This window comes from Molothrus ater, chromosome 19 (genome assembly GCF_012460135.2).
Source record: "Molothrus ater isolate BHLD 08-10-18 breed brown headed cowbird chromosome 19, BPBGC_Mater_1.1, whole genome shotgun sequence".
In the NCBI taxonomy this organism is placed as follows: Eukaryota; Metazoa; Chordata; class Aves; order Passeriformes; family Icteridae; genus Molothrus; species Molothrus ater.
This window is the reverse complement of record NC_050496.2, coordinates 9925648-9950755: the sequence shown is the minus strand read 5'-3', so window position 1 is coordinate 9950755 and position 25108 is coordinate 9925648. Positions and strand designations below refer to the sequence as shown.

General features: G+C 50.3%; 1 protein-coding gene across 2 annotated transcripts; it reads right to left on the bottom strand.

Moving 5' to 3' along the window:
* Window positions 1-348: 348 nt before the first annotated feature.
* On the bottom strand, window positions 349-25108 carry AXIN2 (axin 2). 2 transcript variants are annotated; one of them, XM_036394441.2, is made up of 10 exons: window positions 24281-25108; window positions 18203-18343; window positions 12465-12567; window positions 10479-10619; window positions 9851-10338; window positions 9571-9747; window positions 9068-9286; window positions 7710-7805; window positions 6210-6377; window positions 349-2144 (listed from the first exon to the last, which is right to left on the bottom strand). In XM_036394441.2, exons 1-10 carry the CDS (start codon window positions 25102-25104, stop codon window positions 2018-2020), a joined length of 2484 nt encoding a protein of 827 aa, XP_036250334.1. In that variant the 5' UTR covers window positions 25105-25108; the 3' UTR covers window positions 349-2017. The 2 variants fall into 2 exon arrangements, with proteins under 2 accessions (XP_036250334.1, XP_036250335.1); XM_036394442.2 differs by having other exon boundaries at window positions 9571-9744.

The window sequence follows — 25108 nt, the reverse complement described above, 5'->3', positions numbered from 1 at the left end:
GACCATCCCCAAATCCCAAGGCCAAACCCACCACGTGTGCCACGACAGGAGCTCCAGCTGGGGACCACCACATCCCTGTGGGCGTCACACCCTGGCTCCACCAGGTGAGCTCTGCAGCACAGTCTGGAAGCAAGACCAGGTTCAATCTGCAGGTGAGTTACCTGAAGCAGCTGTAAATTATTTAATCCCCACACTGAAGAGCAGCTCCAGCCTTTGCCTTGCCTCCTTCCCAGCAGGAACAGCCCCTGCCAAGGCAGGGAAGCTCACCAGCTCTTTCCAGCTACCACCACAGATGAGAAAAAAACCCTTTTTTAAGGCATTAAGGGTGAAAAAAAAGTCAAGACAATATTAATTTGAAAAATATAAAATTTTAATAAAGGCTACATCTCTTAATTACAATAATTATTGTACCAAGTATTTTTTTTTTTAATGAAACTCTTTATAATGCATAATTTACAGTATAAGTAGAACAAAATGCCATGGCAAAAGTCATGAGTACAGGACTTGTAATAAAAGGCATAAAATATATTTATACATAAACCCCTTAAACAAACAAGGGAAAGCTTGAACCCTGAATATAGGGCGAAGCATGGTCGGTAACACCATGCAGGCACAGGTACTGTACTGATTAAATTTAAAAAACACTAGAGATAGTGTATTAATATTTCCACCATACATTTTCTACAATATATACAGACTTACACAAAGTAGCAATGGCAAACAGAATGCACAGATTAACTTAATCAACACAAAACCCAACTGTTGAAATGCAAGGTCTTTCTCGGGAAAGGCTTGTTCTGCCCCAAAAACCCCACCCCACAGAGCTCCCAGAGCCTTCACCCACATCTCCCACGGCCTGTGGGTGTTCAAGGGGAGGCAGAGAAAAACCCAGCCAAAAAAAACCCCAACCAAACCCCAGCACACAAGGACTCACACGCTCCACACCGAGCTGAACACGCCCCGTCGCAGTTACACAGCCGTGAAACGCAAGTAGTGCTAACATTGAACAGCTAAAAACCTTTAGCTCTGTGGAACCCACACAGGCTTTTTTAACCTTTTTAACCTTGAGCTGTGCTAAACATGGACATGGGAATGGGATGGCTCCTTCTACAGCCCTCCCAGGCTGGGGTTTTTGCTCTACCTTGGGCACCACTGAGAGCAGCAAGGCAAAAACCTCACCCCACCAAAATCCATGGACAAAATAACCTGTTGCTGTCGTTGTTATATTGCAGCTAAATAGAGTTAATGTTTAAGACCTTTATTTCAAATTAGAGCAGCATAGATTAAAATGCACCGGTCTCTAGGTGAATGGATTTTTATTTTGACTTTTATTATTATTATTACTATTATTATTAATATTATTTCTTTAGGAAAGTTTTATCTTCACTTGGAGAAATACTGGGCACGACCTCACTCCTTCCCTTCTCCCCCTTCAAAAGAAAAAAACCAAAAAACCATCACGAATGTGCTCATCGCCAAACTCCTAAATTTTAGATAGTGGGAAAAACGTAAAAAAATAAAATACTCCTTCCTCCCCTCACCCCACTTCCCAGCCCCTCTCTTCTCCATTGTTAAAGCAGCATATCCAAAAACTGGACTTAAGGGAAAACAGACTGTTCAATAAATATCAATAAGGATTACTGTTAAGGTAAGCTATACACAGTTTCTCTTAGTCCATAGATTTCACATCCCCAGGAAATCATATATTATGTATGGAAGTCTCTCAAACACGGTCTGCATCTCCAATAGCCAACAGTGGTCATGTTTCTAATAAATAGTCCAGGGTTTTTATCATCTCAGTACCCAACTCATGAATAATAAATGCCATTCTTTTCCTCTAAGGCTAATTCAGCAAAGTCTTCATAGACTTCACTTTTTTTTTTTTTCTTCATTGGTTCAAAACTTTTCCTTCAGAGTGGTTTTGTTTTTTTTTTTTTTTCCTCTTTCCTTGTCATCACTACTGTTGTGTGTCCAAAGATTTTCCTAGGTTAAGCTTTGTTGAGGAGCACAGATGCCATCAATCAATCCTTTCCACCTTCCCGAGGATCCTCCCTTCGTACATGGGCAGGATGGTTTCATCTTCCCAAACCTCCTCGAACACCGCCCCGCAGTCAAACTCGTCACTGGCCTTTTTGAAGTAGTATCTGTGGCAAAGAGAATTAAAACACAAGTTTAAAAAGCAAATAAATCAAAAGGTAAAAAGGCAAAGGATGCTTTGTTTGCTCTTTTGTAACCACGATGTTTCCAGTTTCTCCCTCCTGAGGATGCTCCTCCAGGAACACCTCTGGGGTGCTTGGGTCTGGTGGCTTGAAAGCATCCCTGGGGCCTCAGGGATGGGGTGGGATGGAAGGAGCAGGGCTGTGAATGCTCCTCAGGGGTGACAACAGCTTCTCCAGTGAGCAGATTACACACACTGGCAGTGGTACCCCCAGCCATAAAGAAAATTAGAAAGCACGGTGATTTCTGGTCAAATATCTCATTTAAAAATAAATAAACAGGATTTCAAAGCCAAGCATTCTTAAGGTTCCCCTCTCTCCCCACCTTCTTTCTTTCATGTGTTTTCTTGTTTCAAAGCTGAAGGCGAACATTAAAATTAGCAACTGTTATTAAAAGGATGGATGAAAAGCAAACCATCCCCAGCTTCCTGCAACGCGGGAGCTGAAACTCTGCGGTGTTCCCGCTGGAAAAAACATCCATGGGCTTGGAACAACCGGCTGCGAGCTAAGGGACACAAACTCGTGCCTCTGGTCCCCAGGCTCAGGAGCACTCAGAGAGCCTGGTCCAGCCCCTGGGCCGTGACACGGGGAGGTCAAGTAGCAGTGTCCTGCATTCCTGCTCTTTTGCTCCGGGTCGTTAGATCATGAAGCCAACGCTGCAGAGACAAAAAGCACCCCCACCCCTCCTGTGTCAAACACTAAGGACCCCTCTATTATCCTGAATTAGACCGTTCAGCTTCTTGATTAAAGGTTCCTTTTATCCCGTTTGGAGCTTTCTTCCTTCTAAGGGTGCTTAATTGCATATGCACAAATGAAGGGCTTCCATTCAGAGGGGTAGCATTTAGGGAGTCTGTCCGTCTGCCGCCCAACACCTCCTTGGAGATTCCTGCTTTCCCTTGGAAAAGGGCTTTGCCATCTGATTGCCAGGGATGGAAAATATTCCAGCAGATAGATTACAAAGAAAAAAAATATATCTATATATAATAAAAATTATATATATATATATATAAAAATATATATATAAATAAAATTAACTCCTCCCCTGTAGCTTCCAGACAACTTGGGTTGGCAGATGTTTGTCAGGGAGAAAGGGGTTTGTAATTATGATTTTTCTTTAGGATAGCAAAGGAGATCAAATGAAGCTCACTTTTACTACTAAAACTGGAAGAGCCACAGCAGGGCCTTGGAATCAGACATTTTTATTTAGTGACTTGTTTTATGATGTGTTTTTGAAATATCTCTTTATTTTCAGGGACATTAAAATTATTTTGGTGGGGGGATAAAAGATCCCTCTTTTCAGTCAATGAGATGAAACCACCTCTAATTAGTCCAGGTATGGTTAGGATGCATTTTTGTCAAGTCATTCCAAGCAGAATTGACACATGTTGCATCTTTAATGGCTCAGCAAGGAAAAAATTATTGTTTGAGTCCTTCAGAGCCTGCACTCAAGGAAGTCAATGGCCCAACTCCCACCAACTTCCGTGCTGCAGGTCAAGGCCACAACTCCCCAGGACAGCCTTGAAACAAACCCAAAAAACCCAAGGAAAGTTTGAATGAGTTACAAAGAACTTTCCCTTCCCTCTCCCATGTCCAGATAACAGCTACTCTTCCCAAGAACTTCCTCCCCAAACCCTGGCTGTGTTTACAAAATTTTTATTTGAGAAAACACGCTATGACCTTTTACATAATTACAACCTTATTTCGCAGAGAAATGGAGAAAAATAAGAAAAGGAGGAGGCAAAGCAGAAAGAAAAAAAAATCCACCCCCACAACATCTTCAAACAAGTCACTCTGCTCCTATTTGCTCAGCAATGGGCTTTCCATTGAAACATATTTTATGTGGCAAGCTTTGCTCCTTTTTTTTTTTTAATTTTATTTTTTGGGACATCTGGCACCAATCGAGGCACGCGGGCTCGGCCTTGCAGCTCTGTTTTGAACCACTGCCATCCCCAGATTACCCGACACCACCCACTTTTTTCTGTGCGTGTATGTTTGTTTTTTGTTAACGCCATCAGTATTAAATCACTGCTTAATTCCTTTTTTTTTTTTTTTTTTTTTTTTTTTTTGGGGGGGGGTTGGAAAGCCAAGGCAGCGCTTCCCCGGCAGGGCTCTGGCATCGCGGGAGCCCGAGGTACCCGCCTCGCAAACTGATCCAATCAATAAAGAATTTGGAGAGTGGAGCATTTCTACATGTCTTTGTGCATTAAATGAAAGGCAAGGGCTTCAAAGACATGCTTATTAAATGTGCCTTAAAAAGAAATCAATGCCAGATGTGACCAAAGCAGCCTAGTTAGTGCCTCCCCTAACACACACGCCACTCCGGGCACTGCGGACCTCTCCCCTGAAGGTCACCCGCAGTTTCACTCAAAGTCCAGCCAAAAGTCAAAGCTTAGATCAAAATGATTCCCTGGAGGTACACACATTTGTGTAATTAGTTTCACCTTGTGTCTGTGCAAGATAAAATACTGGGCACGTACCCAAGTTCCTTTTATAAATTTCTGTATTGTCTTTACCCAGGTGTAAAGGGGTGAGATCTAAGCAAAACGTTGTTTCATCCTTGTCAGTCACTTAAAAACATTTTCTAAAGTAATTACGGTCCGACAAGGCACAAATAATTGCACCTGGAGGGGCTTTTGGGCCACAGAGGGTTCAGGAGCCTAGTCTTGCACTTGGGCATCACATGAAAAATGTCACAGAAAACCAATAAACATTAAAAAAAGTTGGGTTTTTTGGGAGGAATTGAAATTACACAGCCACTAGGCAGTGGCAGAGCAGTCGTGAGGCCAAGGAAATTGGTCTGCAGATGAGGAGGAGCACAGTGGGACAGGCTTTAGGGGCTGGGAAATGGCACAAGGGTGCCAGAAGCCCAGGGATTATCCTGCAGGGTGTCCAGGTTGGATGCACTTGCTGGTTGGTGCCATCCAATGGCAGCTGGGTGGGCTGCAAAGATGGTTTGGAGAAGAACTGAAATATTTCAGCCCCAATGTGCAAGAGCCATGGAGAGATCCCAGCTTGGCATCCACCAGCCTGGGAGTGCCCAGGGTCACCAACCCCTGGTTTGTACAGGTGGAATTTCCACACCTAGAGAGAGGCCAGTGATGGGGCAGCAAGCTGGGAACTCCTCGTACCAAACCAAAATGAACATTTTAGCTTAAATCAGAGGCTGCCAGTTACAGGGCAGGACACCCAGCTCTCTGAAGCACCACCAAATTCAGTGCAAATTAAAAAAAAAAAAAAAAAAAAGCTGGAATGTCTTTATCCTGCTCACCCTGCAGGAGAAGTGGCCAACAGAGCATCCCAAGGGTGCCCAGATCCACTGGGAAAGGGCAGCCAAAAAGAGCCAGTGTGAAGCTACTGCCATAGCTGAGCCAAGGCAGCAAACTGAGCAGAGGAACCAGAACTGGTTAAACTGGGAGATGGGAGCTAGAAACCAGAGCAGCAGGGTTTGTTGGTGTTTCTGAGGAGGAACTGGGTATTGCTGGTGGAGCTTTCCCTGCAGGGCAGAGGTTTTCTTCCCCTCTAATGAAGAGAAAAGGGAGCTCCATCCCCATGTACCTCAGCAGCACCATCCCAGCCCATTTATGGCCACAGCATTGCAAAAAATAATCAAAAATGAAATAGTTAAACAGTAGGCAAAGCAGAAGGCCAGCACCCAGGTGAGCCCTGACCCCAGTTTGGAATCTGAATCCCACTGCTCCGTGCCTTTGCCACAGAGCCATCCCACACTTCCCTGCTATTGAAGCCTTTTGGAGAAGGGCTGGAGCACAGGTCCTAATGCAACTGGGAAAAGGTTGGGGTGGAAGGGAGGAGGTGCCCTACAGCCAAGGCTCCTCTCTCCATCTCCACGATGCTCCTGTTCTGAGTGGGAGTGGACTAAGAAGATCCACAGCCTCTGAAAATCCAAGGTGTCACTGCAGCAGCCCTGCAAAATACCTGCTAATTCTTCTGACTTGCTGTAACACACTAAAGAACAAACAAATCACACATTCTTACCTGTAATTTCCCTTTTTGCTCAGCTGTTCTTTAAAGTGCCCAAGTGTCAGGCTCTGGGCCTTTAACATCCTCCTGTAGGGAATTTCTTCTCCGCAAAAAAAATAGGTGACAACCAGCTCACCAGACTGAGAGGTGTGAACAACTGGCAGTTTCTTTGGCTCTTTGTGACTGCAAAACAGAAAACACACACCAAACCCTCTGGTTTTCCATTTGAGATCAGGCTGTTTCACCTCACTCCAGCCAGCAGTGGAGTTGGTGAATGCTGGCAGAAATACCCTGAAAATCAGATATTCCTGTACTGCCTTTGTTGGGAATTGGTTGGGATGTGTTTGCACAGCCCTTTGTTGGATTTCCACAGAGGAAATCACAGAATGGCTTGGGTTGGAATGGACCTTAAAGATCACCCAGTTTCAAACCCCTGCCATGGGCAGTGACACTTGCCACTGTGCCAGGCTGCTCCAAGCCCTGTCCAGCCTGGATTTGGACACTCCAGGGATCCAAGGGCAGCCACAGCTGCTCTGGGCTCCCTGTGCCAGGGCCTGCCCACAATTCCTTCCTAATATCCAACTTAAATCCACCCTCCTTCAGCTTGAAGCCACTCCCCCCTGGGGTCATGGCATGGCAGAGGGGGAGCTGAGGGATGGAGGTTGGGCTCCCAGCAAGCCCCAGGACTGCACCCCCAGGATTTTAAAGGCTCTTTTCATCTGCCCTCACATAAAACATCTCCCAGGCTTCCTCCTTGTGCCCAAACCCACCTGCAACCGCCAGACCCCAAAGCAAACCCTCTGCCAGATGTTCCACCTCAAGCATTCAGGTTATCTTAATTTTTCCCAGTGAGGATAAAATAAACTGGATTCTGCCATTTGCACCCAAGCAACGCTTCTTAAAGAATAATTAAAACAATATTACCCAGCAAAAATGGCAACACTCTAGTGAATACCATGCAGGCAAATCTACAACTGCTTCTGAGGCAATGTACACTTGGCATGTCAAAAGGTCACAAAGTGTTAGTCCGCAGTAATTTAGTCTTCCTAATTTGTTCTAAGTCTTTGTAGAGTGGTTTCAGAAAAAAAGCTGCTAGCAAAGACAGCTGGTGGACTTAAGGTCAACCAATTAAAAATGAAAGGCTCTAGTCAGGTGGCTCAGTCTGGACTTCAAACATTACTCATTGCTTAAGATGAAGAGGGTAAGAAAGAAAACTTTAATTATTTAGGCCATTTTAGACCTCTCTGTAGCAGATTTCTTGTTAAAAGAACCATCCTGTAATTAGACTAATCCAATCTTTGTCCACTTTACAGGAATGCAAGTTAAAAAGAGCCGGAGACAAGATTTGAAAATGTTTTGTTCTTTCTTTAAGAAGAATGTTTGAAAGGGGAAATTTCAGATATAAGAATTTCCTCTCCTTTCAAAGAGCAATCCATTTAATGAAAATACAATTATTATATCTATATATATATTATTATTTATTTCCCATTCCTTTTCTGCACGTGCAATACTCACTCTTCTGTCGTTAGACTTGCATTGCAGAAAGGGGAGCTCCCCCCCTGAATGGCAGTGGAGTGGTTTCGGTCCCTCTGCTGATTTGAGGTTGAACATCTGAAGTGGGGAGGGGGAAAGCAAGTGGGGGAAGAAGGAGGGGGGGGGGAAAAAAAAGAGAAAAACAACTTTAAGAAAAAAATTGTTGAAATACAATCTCCTTAATTGAAGTCTCCTGTGGGTCGTTAAGTTCGCTCTTTGTATCAAGCCTCACATGTTGTAAACAATCAAAGGAAGAATTAAAAATGCTGTGGGCTAATTTATCCTTCCATACCCAAATGAACGATAACCAGTCCAATTCCCCACTTGGAATGTAGCTGGAGCCTGTCCCAGAGGAAAAACGGGCAAATTACAGCCATCAAAAGAGTGGAAGTAATAGCCTCGGATTCCAACTATTTGTGCCGGTGCAGGGTGGGGTTGGAACACAGAGGCTCATCCTCTGGGCTCGGCCAGGAGGCTGTCACATGTCCCATGGCTGTCACACGCCCCCATGACTGTCACATGTCCCCATGGTTGTCACACATCCCCATGGCTGTCACATTCCCCATGGCTGTCACATTCCCCATGGCTGTCACACATCCCCATGGCTGTCACATTCCCCATGGATGTCACGCATCCCCATGGCTGTCACATTCCCCATGGATGTCACACCTCCCCATGGCCATCCCTCTGCCTGGACAGGCAGGACACATCCCCATGGCTGTCACACGTCCCCATGGCTGTCACATGTCCCCATGGCTGTCACACGCCCCCATGGCTGTCACACGCCCCCATGGCCATCCCTCTGCCTGGACAGGCAGGACACATCCCCATGGCTGTCACACATCCCATGGCTGTCACATGTCCCCATGGCTGTCACACGCCCCCATGGCTGTCACACGCCCCCATGGCCATCCCTCTGCCTGGACAGGCAGGACACATCCCTATGGCTGTCACACATCCCATGGCAGTCACACGTCCCCATAGCTGTCACACGCCCCCATGGATGTCACACCTCCCCATGGCTGTCACATTCCCCATGGCTGTCACATTCCCCATGGATGTCACACATCCCCATGGCTGTCACATTCCCCATGGATGTCACGCATCCCCATGGCCGTCCCTCTGCCTGGACAGGCAGGACACATCCCCATGGCTGTCACACGTCCCCATGGCTGTCACACCTCCCCATGGCTGTCACATGTCCCCATGGCTGTCACACCTCCCCATGGCCATCCCTCTGCCTGGACAGGTACGTTACATCCCCGTCCACCCTCAGCAAAGCTCCCCCAGCCCCGTTTGTCCCCACAGCAGGATGGGGACCGTCCCTGCCCTGGCTGTACCGTGGCTTCTGCGGCTTGGAGACCTCGGCCAGGCGGCGACACGCTTCCTCCAGCTGGGCCAGGGTGTTGGGTGGTGTCAGCGGGGGCATGGCGGGGTCCTGCACGAAGGGGTGGGCGGGCTGTGCCCCGCGGGGGTGGCTGCCCGTCCCCCAGGGGTGGTGGCGGCCGGGGGCCCCCTTGGCGCAGTCGGAGCTGTAGGCCTTCTTTGTGCTTTGTGTGCTTGGGGAAGGGAAGAAGTCGGGTTAGAAAAGCTGGAAAATATGACTTTAATAGCAGCTCCTATTCTGCTCGCTCCCTCTCAAAAGTCTGTCATAACATGAAAGGAGGTTTATTGCCAAAAACATGACATTTTTGTGGTTTTTCTGGTTCTGCGGAACAGCTTTTATATTAAACCGGAGGAGCAAAGAGTCTCATTTGTTTTTAGCGATTGTAAAAATAGACAGCCCATGTAATATATAAATATTTACCGGGAGCGATATTGCTGCAGACAGCTGCGTATTTACCTATGGGTCTTGTGCTTATTTTGTCTCTCGCTCTCCAGCATCCACTGCCAGACGTTCTGTGCCCGATCCGCTTCGCCCCCCGGGAGCTGCACCCCAGCAGGGCCGGGCAGCCCCCCGTCCCCAGGGGCCACGCTGTCCCCTCCTCGGCCCGGCCTCTTCAGCAGCGTCCCCGTCCTGCTGGTGGCAAAAAGGGACACTCAGCCCCAGCCCCATCACCCCCACCGCAGCAGGACAATGGGCGATGTTTGGGGCAGGTGCCACGGAGATGCTGGTGACTTACCCGAAGGGCTCCAGCGGGGAGAGAGGGGGGTCAGTGTTTTTGGGGTGGCCCTTGCACTTGGGGTAGCAGTAGTAGTCGCCGCCCGCCGGGCAGCAGCACTGCACCCGCTGCGCCGCCTCGGCCTCGATCTGCTCCTTGGTCTTGGGCACGGTGTGGTGGTGGATGTAGTGGTGGTGGACGTGCTTGGTGGTCTGCTTGGTGATGAAGCCCTTGCCCAGCAGGGCGCAGGCGGCCAGCGAGGCCGTGCCGGGCGGCAGCTTGCCCGCGGGCAGCCGGTCGGGCGAGCGGGCGCGGGGGCTGTGCCGGCCCACGCCGGGCGATTGGCAGCCGGGGGTCTTCAGCACGCGGGAGAGGTGCTCGTCCAGGATGGCCTGGGGGTCCTCCTCGTAGGTGCCCGAGGGCAGGAGCGACAGCGGGTGCTGGGGGTTGGTGGCATCCCGCCCGCTCTGCAGGCTGGCAGGGAGCTCGGTGCCCTCCTTCTCCTCGTCCTGCCAGACAAGGGATGGCAGGGAATGAATGGAAGGGGCCGGGAGCTGGCGAGGCGCGCGCCGGGATGTCCCCCCCGGGATGTCCCCCCTCCCGCCCACCGGCCGGGTGGCACGCAGAGCTCTGGGAGCGCTAATCCTACCTCCTTGATCTGCTGCAGCCTCTCCTCCAGACAGTCCATGGTTTCCTGCTCCTGCTTCAGCTTCTCCAGCCGGGAAATGAGCTCGGCGGCGAAGGCGGCTGGCTCCACCGGGGTCATCTCCTTGGGAAGCCGGTGGGTCCTCTACAAGGAGCGGGGACAGAAGGCACAAGGCAATGTTTAGCGGGGCGCGGGCGCTTCGCCGCTGCGGCATCGCCGGCCCCGCCACGCTTGTTGTGTCTCCATGTTTGGATGAAAAGACGACCGCAACTAGGCATGGTCTGCTCTGGATTTTTATGAGCTAGTGCTGTGGCCTCATGGAGTGACATCCTCCCCACCAGCGTTTGCCTTCGGCAGGAGCAGTTGGTCGCACTCTGAGGAACCCCGCTTGTTCTCTCTGTAGTACAACCAGCCCATCAGTAGCTACTCTGAAGTAGAAAATCTTCAAAGACTGTTGTCAAACATCAAAAAAAAAAAAAAAAAAAAAACCTCTGAGGTGGGAGGGAGAGAGACTTTAACTAAAGGAATAAAGTGAGTATAAACAGAAAGGAGTTGGAAATTAAAAAAAATAAGATGGGGGAGAAAAAGGGAAAGGAGGGAAAAAAAAAAAAAAAAGAAGTCAAACGGTTGCAGATCAGAGAAGTGCTGGTAATTTATTTCCTGGCTACACACTGGGCACCTTTGAGGTAGTGTTGTCTCAACAGTGTCCTAGATCTCTTCCCCCCCCTCCATCTCTTTGTACAGAAAATGAAGAAAGCTGCTGCAGGCTAGCGGTGCTACACTGCTGAGCTTGGCTGCCTCAAGCAGATCTATCAAGGGAAAAAGGGAACATCTCCAAATCAAGTGCAGAATATAAAAAGGCAAAACGTGAATTTCTGCCAAAAGAAGCAAACATGGCAGGAAAAGGGGAGGAAAGGAAAAAAAAAAAAGGAGGAAAAAGAAACCACCCACTTGACTCTGCCCTCCCTCCTGCCATCCCCACACACCCCACTCCTCGCCCCCACTCTCCCTCTTTCTCCCCCCCCGAAAGCAGAAAGCTGAACTGCCAACTCTTTCACATACTACCCACCAGATGAGGTGGGGCCTCTCTCCGGCAACCACTTAGCTCCAGAAATGATGTGAGGGTAGAAAAAGGCCACTCTGCTGGAAATTGTCACTCTTACACAAGCTGGCTCTATTCAGTCCCTGATCAAAGCACTGCCTTACAGAGAAAGTCGATTTGCACGCCCTGGGACAAAATAATCTAATTTACAAGCTCAGGCTATAGAACTTTCTTTAGGAAGGAAGGGGAAAAAAAATACCAAAAAGAAAAACCACATAAACCACCCCCCGACCTTCCACCAGAAATATCATCTATGACTTCTTGCTGCTTAAGACAGCAGAAAGAGGAATTTTAGCATATTAATCTCAAGACAAGATAAGTTTACACTTGTCTGTGTAAACAGTTTATTCGCTGCAGGAATCGAGAGGCTGCAAGTCAACTGAATTAGCAAGTCAGCGAGTTAATTTTGAAGAGCAGGGCAGGACCGTGCATCAGATCCCTCAAAGCCAGGCAGGGATCTGCTGCCAGTTCTCTCTTTTGGGAGCTCCTGCTCACCCCAGCTCTCACCCAGCTCTCACAGCCATGCACAGGAGGCCAAGCACCACAGGACTGTCAGGGTGGCAGCCAGAGCCAAGGCTCCCACTAGACCCAATTGGGATTTAACCAACACATCTCCACTTGGGATTTAACCAACAGGACAAATTCAGTGTCCCTGAAAACTCCTAATTAGCAGCTGGTTTCAGGAAGGACCAAGATGTGACCATGCAGGGTTTTGGAATGATGCTGAGATGGCTCCTGCCCAACACCCGGCAGCACCTCTCTCCTCTGGCATCACCCTGGGATGGAAATGCTCTCCTCCCCTGCTCCCTTCCCTCCACATGTGTTTGTCCCCAGCCCTAGCACTTCCCAAGGCCCACCCAGACCCTGCAGTTCCCTCCTGGACTCACCGGAAAATGAGGTAGAGAAACTTGACCGTTGGCCTTGACGCTCCGGTGCATTTCCCGCTGGAGCTGCTTCTTGCTCCCAATTCTGTACGGGGGGATCCCATCTCTGCACATGGAAGAGAGGCCACGTCAGCTGGGGCTGTCCCCATGCTCTGAGACACTTCTCCATCCCCTCTGGAGCCACCCAGGCAGCCGCAGGGCCTCGTTCCCAGAGGTGCTGAGCCCTCCGGATGACACCCGAAGCCTCAAATATCCGGCGGTGTGGGAAGTGCCTGTGTCACCAAAGGATGCACATGGATGTGCAGTAATTAAGCAAAAGCTGAAAAGCTGAAGGCAACTCCACATCCAAAGATTCCATCAGCTTCACTTGCAAGGCCTTTCCAACACCATGTTTCTGCTCATGACCTTTAATTTCAGGTTTTTCCCCATCCAATTACACTCTCTAGGACCACAATGTTCCTCAAGCTTTGGGACACCCCATGAACTGCTGGCACAGTGGAAACAAGGAAGAGGCTGAGGATGGATGGCCATCCAGAGGCTGCTCCCCATCTCCAGTCTCATTTAAGATCCAGGATCACCAGGATTTCCCCTGCCCCAAGGCTGGCCAACACAGGACACTCCAGGGCATGAACATGGTCATGGACAGGACATCCTCTGGACAGGACTCTGCTGCCCACAGCCACCCCAGCTCCTGCCAAGAAGCCACAAGGAGAGACCAGGCCAGGAGCTCCAGGTTCTCCAGTGGGAACAGCCCCCTGCATGTCCCACTCCAGGCATCTTTACCCAGCCACACAAAAAATCACCCCAGAGAGGATGAAAGGGCCTCCACAGCCAGTGGGGCCAGCCGGAAGAGCACGCCTGGAGATCCTGAACGTCTCATTCCACCACTTCCCTCAGACTGCCTGGAGAACCTTGATCTCTGGTGCTGTCCCTTTCATCCACCAGCCCCCACACCTGACTCATCTCCTGAGAGGAGAAAATAACTCCAGCCCAAGGAGGAGCAGACAGCGCTGGCCCCACGCCGCTGCCAGAGGAGCCAGCGTGGCACAGTGTCCCTGCCTGTCCCCTCCCGTGGCCACACACCACAACACCTTCCCAGAGGCACCACGTCCCTCCCCTGGAGGAGGATGATCAAATGCCATCTCTCAAAGCTCAAAGGAGGCGATGGCAGAGCTTTGTGAAGATCCTGGCCAAAGCCTTCAGTTGCCATTAATGAGCAAGACTAAGCTGCAAAGCCTGGAATGATGATCAGAACAATCCCATCTGAATAAACTTGGAAAAATCTTTATAATAAAAACGAGCATGCTGGGAGGCCCTGGAGGCCACAAGATGAGCACCTCCTCTAAATAGAGTTTTTGAGCACATGTGACATGGAAAATGAAAGGAGCTGATTGTCCCCCTGTCCCCACTGCACAACAGGGGGCTCCAGGAGCTTTCTGGAGGAGCAGCCCAGCACAGAACAGCCAACACAGCCACTGGTGGCCACCAAGCACCTCCCCATGAAGCATTTCTGCTCCACAAACCCATGGGGCAATGGGGTTTGGGACACATGACATGTCTTGGGTTCAGGGGAGGATGGGAGAAAAGCAAATCCAAGGTGAAGACAAAACCACCTGTACCTTCAGAGAGGGCCTCCTGAGACAAGGGTCTCTTAGGGAAGACCTTCAGCACAGGGAATGCCCAGTAAAACTGGCATTTCAAAGGAAAGTAAAAATGCCAGCATGAGCTTATGAACCCATGGGATGAATCCCATCAACACACTCAGTGGGAAAGGAGGTGTCCTCTGTCCGTGGAAGGCCAAGAGAGCAGATGGGGAGGAGCAGGGAAGCAGCTGAAGGGTTGTGTGTCGACCACAAGGATACAACCATGCAGTCCTGCAGCCCTCCTGCATTCCCCACCTCCCTCCAGCTCTGCAAGCTGTCCCCAGCAGCTCTGTCCCCAAGCCCTCTGCTGTGGCACACCATCTCCTTGTGGGCTATCCCCAAGTTCCCAGCCCCACAAGGATCATCTCTGCCCAAAGGGACAGTTCTGGGACAGGCTGTGGAACAGGAGTTGGGGCTTTACTTGTAAAGGAGGAGGAGGAGGAAAAGCAACACTGACCCAACAGTGTGGGTTCCTCACTTTAGGATTTGCCCTCATTCAGGCTGATACAAGAACTGCTCCTTCCCCCTAAAACTCCTCTGGTTACAGCAGAGAGCCCCCCATCAAACCTCCAGCTCCCTGCTTCTGCCCTGGCAGAAGAGTTCTGCAACTTGTAACAACATGCAGAATTTAAAAAAAAAAAGAATTAAAAAAAACCAGAGGTATTTCTCTGGGATGGGAAGGCTGTGGAGCAGCTTGGGAAAGTCAGCCTGGGGAACGGGAAGGGACTTCAGCAGCCACTTTGCTGAGAGCTGCCTAAACCCTTTCCTAGAAAACAGGGGAAAATGGACAAGGCCAGGGCTGAAGAGGTGACCAAGTGCCCCCTGACTGCAGGAGGGACAGAGGGATGGAGCTGGAGCCACCAGCCAGAGATAAGGGGGGCAGGGGGAGCCCTGATGCTGAGCAGATCCCCCAAGCAGGGGAAAGCACCTTGGAAATGAAAGGGCTGAACGTGGCCTGAGGCTTTGGGGCAGGCCAAGGGTTAAGCCCAGCTCTCCAGGTGCCACCTCTCCCCCTGCTCCTACAGCCAACACTTGCACTCACTTTCTTGGCTACTAAAAGCTGCGGGGCTGAAGAGCTCCAGAGTTGAGGCACCAAATAGTAGAGTTTAATTATAAACATTTCAGCTAACCAGGCTGGGGCTAAGCCAATCTGTTTCTGGGGGGGAAACACTAGTTTGAAGTCTTCTACCCAGTCAGCTGCCATTTAAGCTGAGCCAATTATCTTAGCCTTTTGACTCAGATGTGCCTGACCTAACCTGAATGTAGTTTTACTGCTGCTTTGAAATATCAGACTCATGCGCATATGCATTCACTCCCATCTTCATTTGGCAACGGCTCTGAAACAAGCCTCTGATCTTGCCAACATCAAAAGCCTGGTTTGTAAGATAAGGTAATATTTGAAGTTTGCTCAGCAGCATTCCCCTGTGTCCAAAGTAAATCCATAAATAAGATATAAGCAAATAAAAAAAAAAAATCCCCTTTCCTCCCACCCTCCCCCCCCCCCCCCCCCAATCAAGAAATGGAAATAGAAATTTGCATGATGCTTTGTGGCTATTACAAAATATATAGGGATAGAATGATCCCTGGCTTCTGGAATAAAATAAAAAAGGCAGATTATGCATTATTTGGAGATTTCTCCTAATCCCAGTGCAGTTCAGACTTAGATTTATTAAGAAAAAAAAAAAAGCTCCAAACTCACTTTACTGCTATGTCTGACAGACTTTTCCAGAACAAGTTTTTCCTCTTCAGTTGATACCAATATGAGCCAAAAGAACTAATTTGCATTCACCCTGCTGGAACAAAACAAGGCCTCCTGTTCCAGGGGGATAAAACCTGACAGGCTGAGCACCTGGGCTCAGCCAGGGTGGGTCTGTGCCCCTCCAGCTTCCAGCAGAACCCAAAAATCCCAACTGCTCTAGAGATGCTGGCAGCAGCCCTCCTCCTCTGCAAAGGAAGTTCTACACCAGCCTGAACTTTAAGCCCAGCCTCCAGAAGTGCCAGTTTGCCTCTCCTAGCTGCAGAAAGCTGCAGCGTGCCCAGCGCCAGCCCCAGGGCTGGAGTGTGGTGAGGGCAGGACACTGCCCCTCTGCCAAATGGAAATCTGCCCCTCTGCCACCCCCTGGGCAGGAAATCTGCCCCTCTGCCAAATGGAAATCTGCCCCTCTGCCACCCCCTGGGCAGGAAATCTGCCCCTCTGCCAAATGGAAATCTGCCCCTCTGCCACCCCCTGGGCAGGAAATCTGCCCCTCTATCACCTCCAGGCTCCAGGCAGGAAATCTGCCCCTCTGCCACCTGGAATCTGCCCCTCTGCCACCCCTGGGCAGGAAATCTGCCCCTCTATCACCTCCAGGCTCCAGGCAGGAAATCTGCCCCTCTGCCACTTGGAATCTGCCCCTTTGCCACCCCCAGGCTCTGGGCAGGAAATCTGCCGCTCTATCACCTCTAGGCTGCAAATCTGCCCCTCTGCCATCCCCAGGAAGGAATTCTGCCCCTCTGCCACCCCTGGGCAAGAATTCTGCCCCTCTGCCACCTGGAATCTGCCCCTCAGCCACCCCTGGGCAGGAATTCTGCCCCTGTGCCACCCCCGGGCTCCCTGCAGCCCCCCAGCCTGGAGCTGCAGGCAGTTTAATCAGCCAAGCTTCCCCAAACTCTCACAGCCTGCACGGGCCATTGTTACAGCAGGAAAAAACAGGCAGCTCCTTTCAGGGCTGCTTTATGGGGAGCTCCTATTCACTTGTTCAAGCAAATTTCAAAGCGGGCTGCTGCCCTCTCATCCCCGCTAAGCTCCCCTGGACTAACAATGGGCTGAAAGCGATTCAGTTAAGCCTTTCATCCACCATGCACTTTATTTCTCACTCAGTGCTCTCATCTGTATAAGGCCTACAATTGGCATTGCTGTGAAGAGAGGGTATAATCCTAGCCCTGTGAATCCCAAGTGACCCTACACTGGTCCAGAAATGACTAACCCAATGAATGCTCTGTTGACACATGATCACATACAACCAGAGCCAGTAAGAAGAAATAAAGAAGTCACCCTATGATTCAGCTCTTTTATTTAATGCCAATATTGTTCAATAAGGGAATCTGCTGGGACAACAAACTATTTTTTCCTGTAATATCAGTTCAAAACACACATGTGCATTTAAAAAAAAATTTTTTTAAAGGGCTTTTTGTTTATGCATCGAGGATTTTTGGTAAATCCTGTTTTCCCTTGTGCATCTTCACGCATGTTGACTTCAAAAACCCAGTATGAAAACCTCTCTGAGGAGCACACAGGGACCACTGGACACGTCTGACAGAGACACTGAAGAAGTTTCAAGATGAAAAAGCAGCAATGCAGCACTCTGCTTACAGGTGGGCTCATCTAGAGCCCTGAAGCGAAGACCGTGAAACACAAACAGCAACATCTGCCTTCTGCTAAGCTGAAGAAATGGTCCTTAGAAGCACTAAGTGAGCCTCACTGTCCCCTCTAGAGAAACAAAAGCACCATTTCTGTCCTGCTGGGGAAAGCAAACTGACAGTCAAACCCTCTCCTCAGCAGCCAGGAGAAAACAGAGCCTGCAATTCCTGAGCTCAGCCACAGCATCATCTCTGATGCCTGTATGCTCCTGAAACACCCACACCTGATCCAGGCAGCTCCATCCAAATGGCTCTTTGAAGACTGCCCCAGCCACACTAGATGAGCAGCTATTTGCCCCTTCAGGTCACTGGCCCTATGAATGTACATTCTGACACTAATGACGAACGTTAATTACAGAAAGTACTTCCTACAGGAAGTAATCTCCTCTTTGATGACTGATAACTAGTTAAGGAAGCCTGGCCTTAAGACAAAGGCTCAGGGAGATTCATTCACTCCTTGGGTTACTCAGGCAGCACCATGAGGCAGGGCAGAACATCTTTGCTCAGCTGCAGTTGCAAAATGGCAAGAGAGGGATTCGTTATTTCCCTGCATCCGATACCTGCGGCGACGGCGCGAGGGGGAGAGAGAGAGAGAGGCTGCCATGGCCTTTGGGAGATGCCCATCACTGCCCTAAGCCCCACAGAGCTGATTTACAGGTGTCCCATCCCCAGACGTGGGCAGCAGCAGCAGGTACTCACACGCTGCTGTCCGTCATTGACATGGAGTCGTCCGTCAGGGCATCGCTGGAGATTTCGCTGTCGTTGGCGCTGGTGGCCGGCGCGAAGACATAGCCCGAGTTCACGTGGTAGGGGTTAACAGGGTCGTTCCTCTTGAAGGACCTGGCACAGGCAGGACAGGAACACAGTTACCACACAGCGCTGGGCTTGGTGGCAGCACCATCCTTGTGGTGAAACCACACTCAACCTCTGCAGAGCCAACCAACCACGCACTGCTCAGACTCAGCCAGCACACCGCCTAAACCAGGATGCTGCATCTAAACACACCCAGAGCACAACCTTAAAGACTTTTAGCATCTTCTAAAGTGGTCTAGAAAATCCCAAGAAGCACTTCTGCATCCTTTGATACCCTGAAAAACTCAGTCCTTAAGGCTTGATACTGCACTGCTGAGGTCAGCAGGAGTTCTGCTGTTGGCACCAGCAGGGAAAAGTCCAAGAAGTTCACAGCTCGAGTCCCACTGAAAGGCACAAGGAATCAGCCAATAATGCTTACTTCTACTCTGAAGACAAGGGTTAGGATCCCTTTGGAAACACAAATTATTGGTATCTCTGAACCAGGACAACTACCTGGAACTACATGGGCAGGACCCCCACGTGTCAGAGGCACAGGGCAGGGCTGAGATCTGCTGTTCCAGGCTGGCCTCACAAAGACAGAAGCACTACAAAAACACTGGCACTGTAAAAACACACACCAAAAAGCTCAGCTTTTAGGAGAACCTCCTACTACTTTTTTTGGCGTAGAGTTGGGTGGAGGAGGATGGATGGGGGAATTGAGGAGAGACCAGCACATTGTATTAATGGACACATGGGTTACTGACCCCAACACCTCCTCAGCCACAAAAGCAAGCCCAAAGCCCAGCCTGGATGTTTGAGCTGAGCAGGCAGGAGCAGCTCTGTGAAGAATTCACAGGCAGTGACAGAGGCTGTGATGGAGCAGGGCCAGGTCACCACGGCAGGGTCACTGCATGGGGAGCCCCCCCAGGCATCCCCCTGCCTCCACCACTGCAACTCCCCAGCCAGGATCAATATACACATCCTGGCAGGTGATAAGGGGATTATGCAGGGGAGGTTTGGAAGCTGCATGTTAAGGTGCACATTTTGTTCCTCTTCCAGGGCAAGATGGGGTTGTTAAGCTTCTGCCTTTGTATATCAAAGCAAAAGGCCTTGTCATCTGATAAGGACTGCTGATTTTAATAATTAGGGCCACTTACCCAGGACTTGGGGGCCTAAGGAATGTGCCAGCAGGCTCGGCAGGTTTTTTTTAATGGGCTTTCCATCTCCCTGCCCCCCTGGGGCTGGAGGGACCAGCTGGGTTGAAGTGACAGCAACATCCTCCCACTGCCCCCTCTCAATCTCCATCCTCATCCCTGTGCCCCATCACCCCATCCCTCCTCCCCCAGCACCAAAAGCAGGAGCCTCAGCGAGGCTTAAGTTTTTAAAAAATAAGGGGAAGGGAAAAAAAGTAGAGAAAAGGAAGGGGAAGGCTGGTGGGGAAGATGGGCCTCTCTGGTATGAGCAGTGTGGGGCTGGCTGCAGGCAGGTATTCAGCCCAGCCGGGGCTGCATTCCTTTCCAAGGAGGCCAAGGCATTTCTGATGGGGAGATCAAGATGTTAAAAAATATATATCTGGGAAGAAGAAGAAGGGGAAAAAATGAGATAGTAAGGAATGCCACAGGAAAGAAGTTAAATCTTCAAAGACAAATTAATTCCACATGTGAGCGAAAGCAAAGTTATCCTGCTGCTACTACAACCAAGTCCCTCTAAAAGCCATGGAGTCTTCTGCTCTGGATCAGGGGGATGTGCAGTCCCAGAGAGCCTTCCTAGGGCCCTGGTGGGCTTTTGGGTCAATGTGTAAGGGATGCAGCTCTCCCCACTCTTTGATTTGAAACCATCTCAGCTCTGAGAGTGCGTCTGAGGACCACAAGGCTCAGGATGCCCCAAGAGGCTCAGGGGTGCAGGTGCTCCCCAGCACAGCCCCAGCACCTCGCTGGGAGGTGTCTGTCACCCCTGTCACCCCCAGGGGTGGCTTTGCCATGCTGCTCTCACAGGAGCATCCCTGCAGAGGCTGAGCTGGGGGCGGAGGCCGCAGCTCCGTGTGGCACAGGGAGAGGGAGGTGTGTCCAAACACAGAATTAGAGAAAGTGGCCGGAACTAACTCATCTTCCCAGCAGCACTGCAGCATCATTCACCTACCAACACCTCGTGGACAAGAAAAAAAAATAATAACCCCTAAAGCTGACAGAGATTTAAAGTCCTCATCCCTGCTCCACATCCAACACCATCCTACAGAAACTTCCCCATCCTTTCAGAAAATCAGTGAAATCTCCCCATCCTTTCAGAAAACCAGCGGGGGCTGTTTTGCTACATTTAATGTTTCTGAATTTTTTTTTCCTCCCAATTTTGATTTGACCACCTTACTCCAGTAATTGCACCCAGATGCATCAAGTTGCCTGCGAGGGTTTTAAATTCCAGGGAGAGTGGTGGTCTCCTGCCACAGATGCTGCACACACAAACACAGCCCAGCTCCAAACTCAATATGCAAAGTGTTTTCAGCTGTCAGGTAGCAGTTGCTCTGGAGCTTCAAGGAGAATGTCTGATGTTTCTCAGCCTATTCTTATCTTGATGCGATGACACACAGCATGTAACTCTCTCTCTCTCTGCTATGTTAGGCAATGGCCATATCAGAGGTATTATAATGCCATGAAAATTTCAGAGGGGTTCTTGGTCATAGCCCCTGTTATGAGGGTGCAGTTCCAGAGTGAGGGGGGTGGGTTTTTTTATTGTCAGGTTGCTTTTAGAAATAAAAGCACTTGGGCAGGTCAAACCAGACTTATACAGAGAGAGAAAAACTGTACAAGGAGCAGTTGGAGGCAGCACTGAATCTCATTAAGTATTTTCTTGGGACAAACATCACTGGGCAACCATGGGTTTAAAAACATTTTTTAAAAAAGGCAAAAAAACCACACATGCACAAACCTGAAAAAAAAAAAGTATATTTTAACACAACTATGTTAATCACAGCTTCCATGCTCTAATTGTAGAACACTGCTTGGAGCATAGCTTTACAATGGCATCATTTACTTTGATAATTGAAGCCAAACTTGGTTCCAATAACTTCACACACAAGGAGCTGCACCAGCGGGTCCTTTCAAAGGCCAGGAAGCACTGGGAGCAGGCAGAGGGCCATCTGCAAGCCCCAGCCTTCCTCCAGCAAGGTCAGTCCCACTGATGTTAGAGCCTAATGGGAGGCAGATGAGCCCACCTTGGGCTGAGCAAAGCCACGTTACCCCGGCGGCACAGCAAAGGAAGAGCAGCTCTCTGTGTACACAAAGTCGTGCGTGATAAATTTAGAAGCGCGTATAAATAATAGCTGGAATTCCTGGAGCATGGGGCCAGGTCCAGCACAGCAGCCTGGGGAGGCCAGTTTTAACCACACCACAGCCCAGAGGGGAGGGGAGTCGCCTGGCAGGACAAGAGGGAGGTCCTGCTTTTAAAATATTCCCTGTATTAGGGCTCCAAATACACAGCCAGCAGTTTGCAAGCGCCTGCTCCCCAGCCAGGTGCAAACTCTGTGTTTTCACTTGACTTCTCCTGTTCCTGTCCATCACCGGCACTGGGGCCAAACAAAGTCTCTCAGCTTGTCTGGTTCCTGCTGTCTCCCGTTTGCTGTGGGTTTGGCTGTGGCTCCTGCCCTGGGATTTCCAGGTGGTCTCCCCTGCAAACACCAGGCTGGCCTGGGACTGCTGGGCTCCCCCAATCAGGTGGGCTCAGCCCAGGGCTCAGGGCTTTCGCTGGGATAATCACATTGAAACCCACCGAAGCAAATGGCCAGAGCCTGCACAGCCCTTCAAAACCAGAGCACGCTGAGCAGAAATTCCTTAATTCCAACACACACATGAGGGAGGTGTGGTTTGGCCACTCACCAGGAAAGACTTTGTGCAAGCTTCAGCTCCAATCCTAGCTGCGATCCTAAATGCTGAGTGATGAGAGATAACCCATCCATATGCTCATCAGCTCCCAGCACATGCACGCACAAGTGGCTTCACAAATGGGAGGAACTGAGCAGCATCTCAGCTTGACCTCCCCTCTCTTTGCATTGAGATCTCTTGGCCCCGTGGAGAGCAAAAGCTCCTGGAAATTCAACAGAAGGTGATCAAAGCAAAACGCACTACCTAATGTCCTAGGAGGGTAGATCTGACATGTGAGGAGCAAGCTGCATTAATCCCTGGACAAAAAAGAAAAGAAAAGAGGGGGAAAAAAAAAAAAGGAAAGGAAAAAAAGCCCAGCACTAATCAGGCAAGCAGCCACGGCACTGCAAGAGCTCTCCTGGACAAGGCACATGTGGGTTTAGCAGGGCCTGCAGCTCTGGTAGAACATACAGCCAAGCCCTTCCAGCTCTGAATCCCAACAAAGGCTCAGAGATAAAAGCATCAAACATCCCCCTCCTGGAAAGCCAGCGAAGGGCAGCAGTTCAAACCAAGTTCTGGAGAACAGCAGATGCTCAGGCAGAAAGGCTCAGGCACGAGATGAGCATCCCAAAGCCCAAGTCCTGCACAGAGCAGCTGCCAGCGCTGCCCCCCCGCAGCCCCCGGCAGGAGGGGTCCGGGATGCAGAGCATCCCTGCTGTCCCCACCCCAGCATCCCTGCTGTCCCCACGCCCAGCATCCCTGCTGTCCCCACGCCCAGCATCCCTGCTGTCCCCACGCCCAGCACCTCCATCCCGCCCCACTGGCGGGACAGCCTCCGGCTCAGCAGACACCAAAGAGGCTCCGGAGCACCCTCCGGGGCAGGGGGGACCCTGCCAGCACCCCACGGCCCCGGCAAGCCCGGCACAGCTGGAAGCTCTCCGGGGGCAGCAGAGGAGCGCTCCAGCAAAGCCTCCCCGGGAGAAGGCTGATGCCCTTTGATGTCCATGAATCACAGACACACTCTCAAAATTCCTGTAAACGAGATGTCAAACACTCACCATACCAACCCCCAGGCTGCCGGGCCGGCGGAGGAGAGCGCACATCTGCAGCAGAGCCCTCTCCTCTCAGCCCTGATTCAACAATCCACATTTATGGCAAGGGTGGGGAGAGGAAAGAATACATTTTCAGAGGATTATACAACTCATCATTTGCTCATCAGAGTGTCTCTTTCCCATCCCCCCCTGCACTTCGAGATGGCTCTTGCTTTCCTCACCCTCGCACAGCTGTGCCATCAACAATTCCAACAAAAGAGAAGGCTCTGGCAATGCAGATGCACCCCAGGACCAGGGCACAAGGACAGCCTGTCACCACACAATGTCCCCACATCCCCCTGGGGACGGCCACCTCTTCACGAGCTTAACCCTGAGCTCACGGCCAACATGAGAGCACCAAACATCCACCAAAGATCTGTTACACCACACCTGGAATGCCTCTACCACCTTAAACACTCAAATTTTAGGTATCCTGCTGTATGCACTGGCTCAAAGCCACCCTAGATGGCTCTGACATGACACCGACACCCCACACCATGGAGAAGCTGCACATCACACACACACACACAGAGTCAAAATAAAAGCAGATTCTGGCCAAGTTACAGAGTTTGATGCAGTCAGTGCACACATTTCCTCTTCCACGACCGCACAATTGCTTCCCACATAACCAACATCGTTAAACACCGGTTGATGGTGGAGTTGGGGAACTGGTAGGTTACATTATTCATGTGTCTCTGTGATCCACTCCACTACTGCTCTTAATAGGTTTGAAAGTTGAACCAATAATTAACGCATGTCCGGAGGACATAGTTGCTATGAAGTTTTTGATCTATAAAAGAACTGAAAGAGCCAATAGGGCTTCAGAGCACAGGATCTTGTTTTCCTCTGTAGAGGGGGAAAACCCCCACACTCAGACAACACCCCACGAATTCCAGTGTCTGGAGGTGTGGGGAAGCAGCTGTGCTCCCAGCCCTTCAGGAAGCCCTGCCTCCCCTCGATTCCACCCCAACAGCCTTCTGAAAAGCACTCTCAAAGTCCTTGAAGTTAAAACAAAGCACAGTTTCCAGGGGTTCCCTTACCTGTAGCCGTTCTCGATCGTTTCCGTGGCTCTGACATTCGCTGTAACCCTCAACGTCTTGCTGGATAGTCCAACTACCGAAGGCAAGATTTTGTTTTTAAAGTCTGCACAGCTCCATTCCTCTTCTTCATTCAAGGTCGGGAGATAGCCACAGACAACTTTTAAGCTCCCCAGTCCATTGCTGTTCATGTAAGCGGGATTCTCTCCTCCACTCCGTACATATTCGAGGTATATATCAGAAGTTAAAAACATCTGGTAAGCATTTTCCTCCATCACAGTCTGAATCTCAGTCTGTGCCTGATCAAACATGATGGAATCTATCTGCTGCTTCTTGATGCTGTCCCTTATGTAGGTCTTGGTAGCAGGTTTGAGCTGCTTGGAGACGATGCTGTTGTTCTCGATGTACCTTTTGTAAATAGCTTTGGCTACTCGTAAAGTTTTGGTATCCTTAAGGTCCATCTGCCTGAAGCCATTGCAGGCAAACCAAAAGTCTAAGGTATCCACACATTTTTCCCTTTCCAGAAAGGTCCGAAAAAGATAGGCACCATCTTGATCTCCCAACAGGGAATGCAAGGATTTGGTCCATCTGGCCAGAGGGGAGTCCGGGGACGCGCTGCCCTCGGGCTCCCCGAGTCCGTTCTCATTCCTCCGCGGGGCAGGAGGCACCGGCATGGCCTTGAAGCTTTGGCTTTTGGCGAGAAACGAGCTGGCGAGTTGCGGGCATGGTGCTTCTCCTTCCTCCCCCGGGACAGGGGGTCGGGGGGCGTCTTCCCTGAAGCTGCTGCTGGGGTCTGGGAGGTGGGCGAGGAGCACGGCGCTGCTCATGGCT

Coding starts and splice junctions, on each gene's coding strand:
- AXIN2 (XM_036394441.2), bottom strand. CDS start 25,104: ATGAGCAGCGCCGTGCTCCTCGCCCACCTCCCAGACCCCAGCAGCAGC. Junction 9,748..9,850: donor TCCCCGCTGGAGCCCTTCGG/GTAAGTCACCAG, acceptor TTTTGCCACCAG/CAGGACGGGGACGCTGCTGA. Junction 2,145..6,209: donor AGCAAAAAGGGAAATTACAG/GTAAGAATGTGT, acceptor TCTTTGCCACAG/ATACTACTTCAAAAAGGCCA.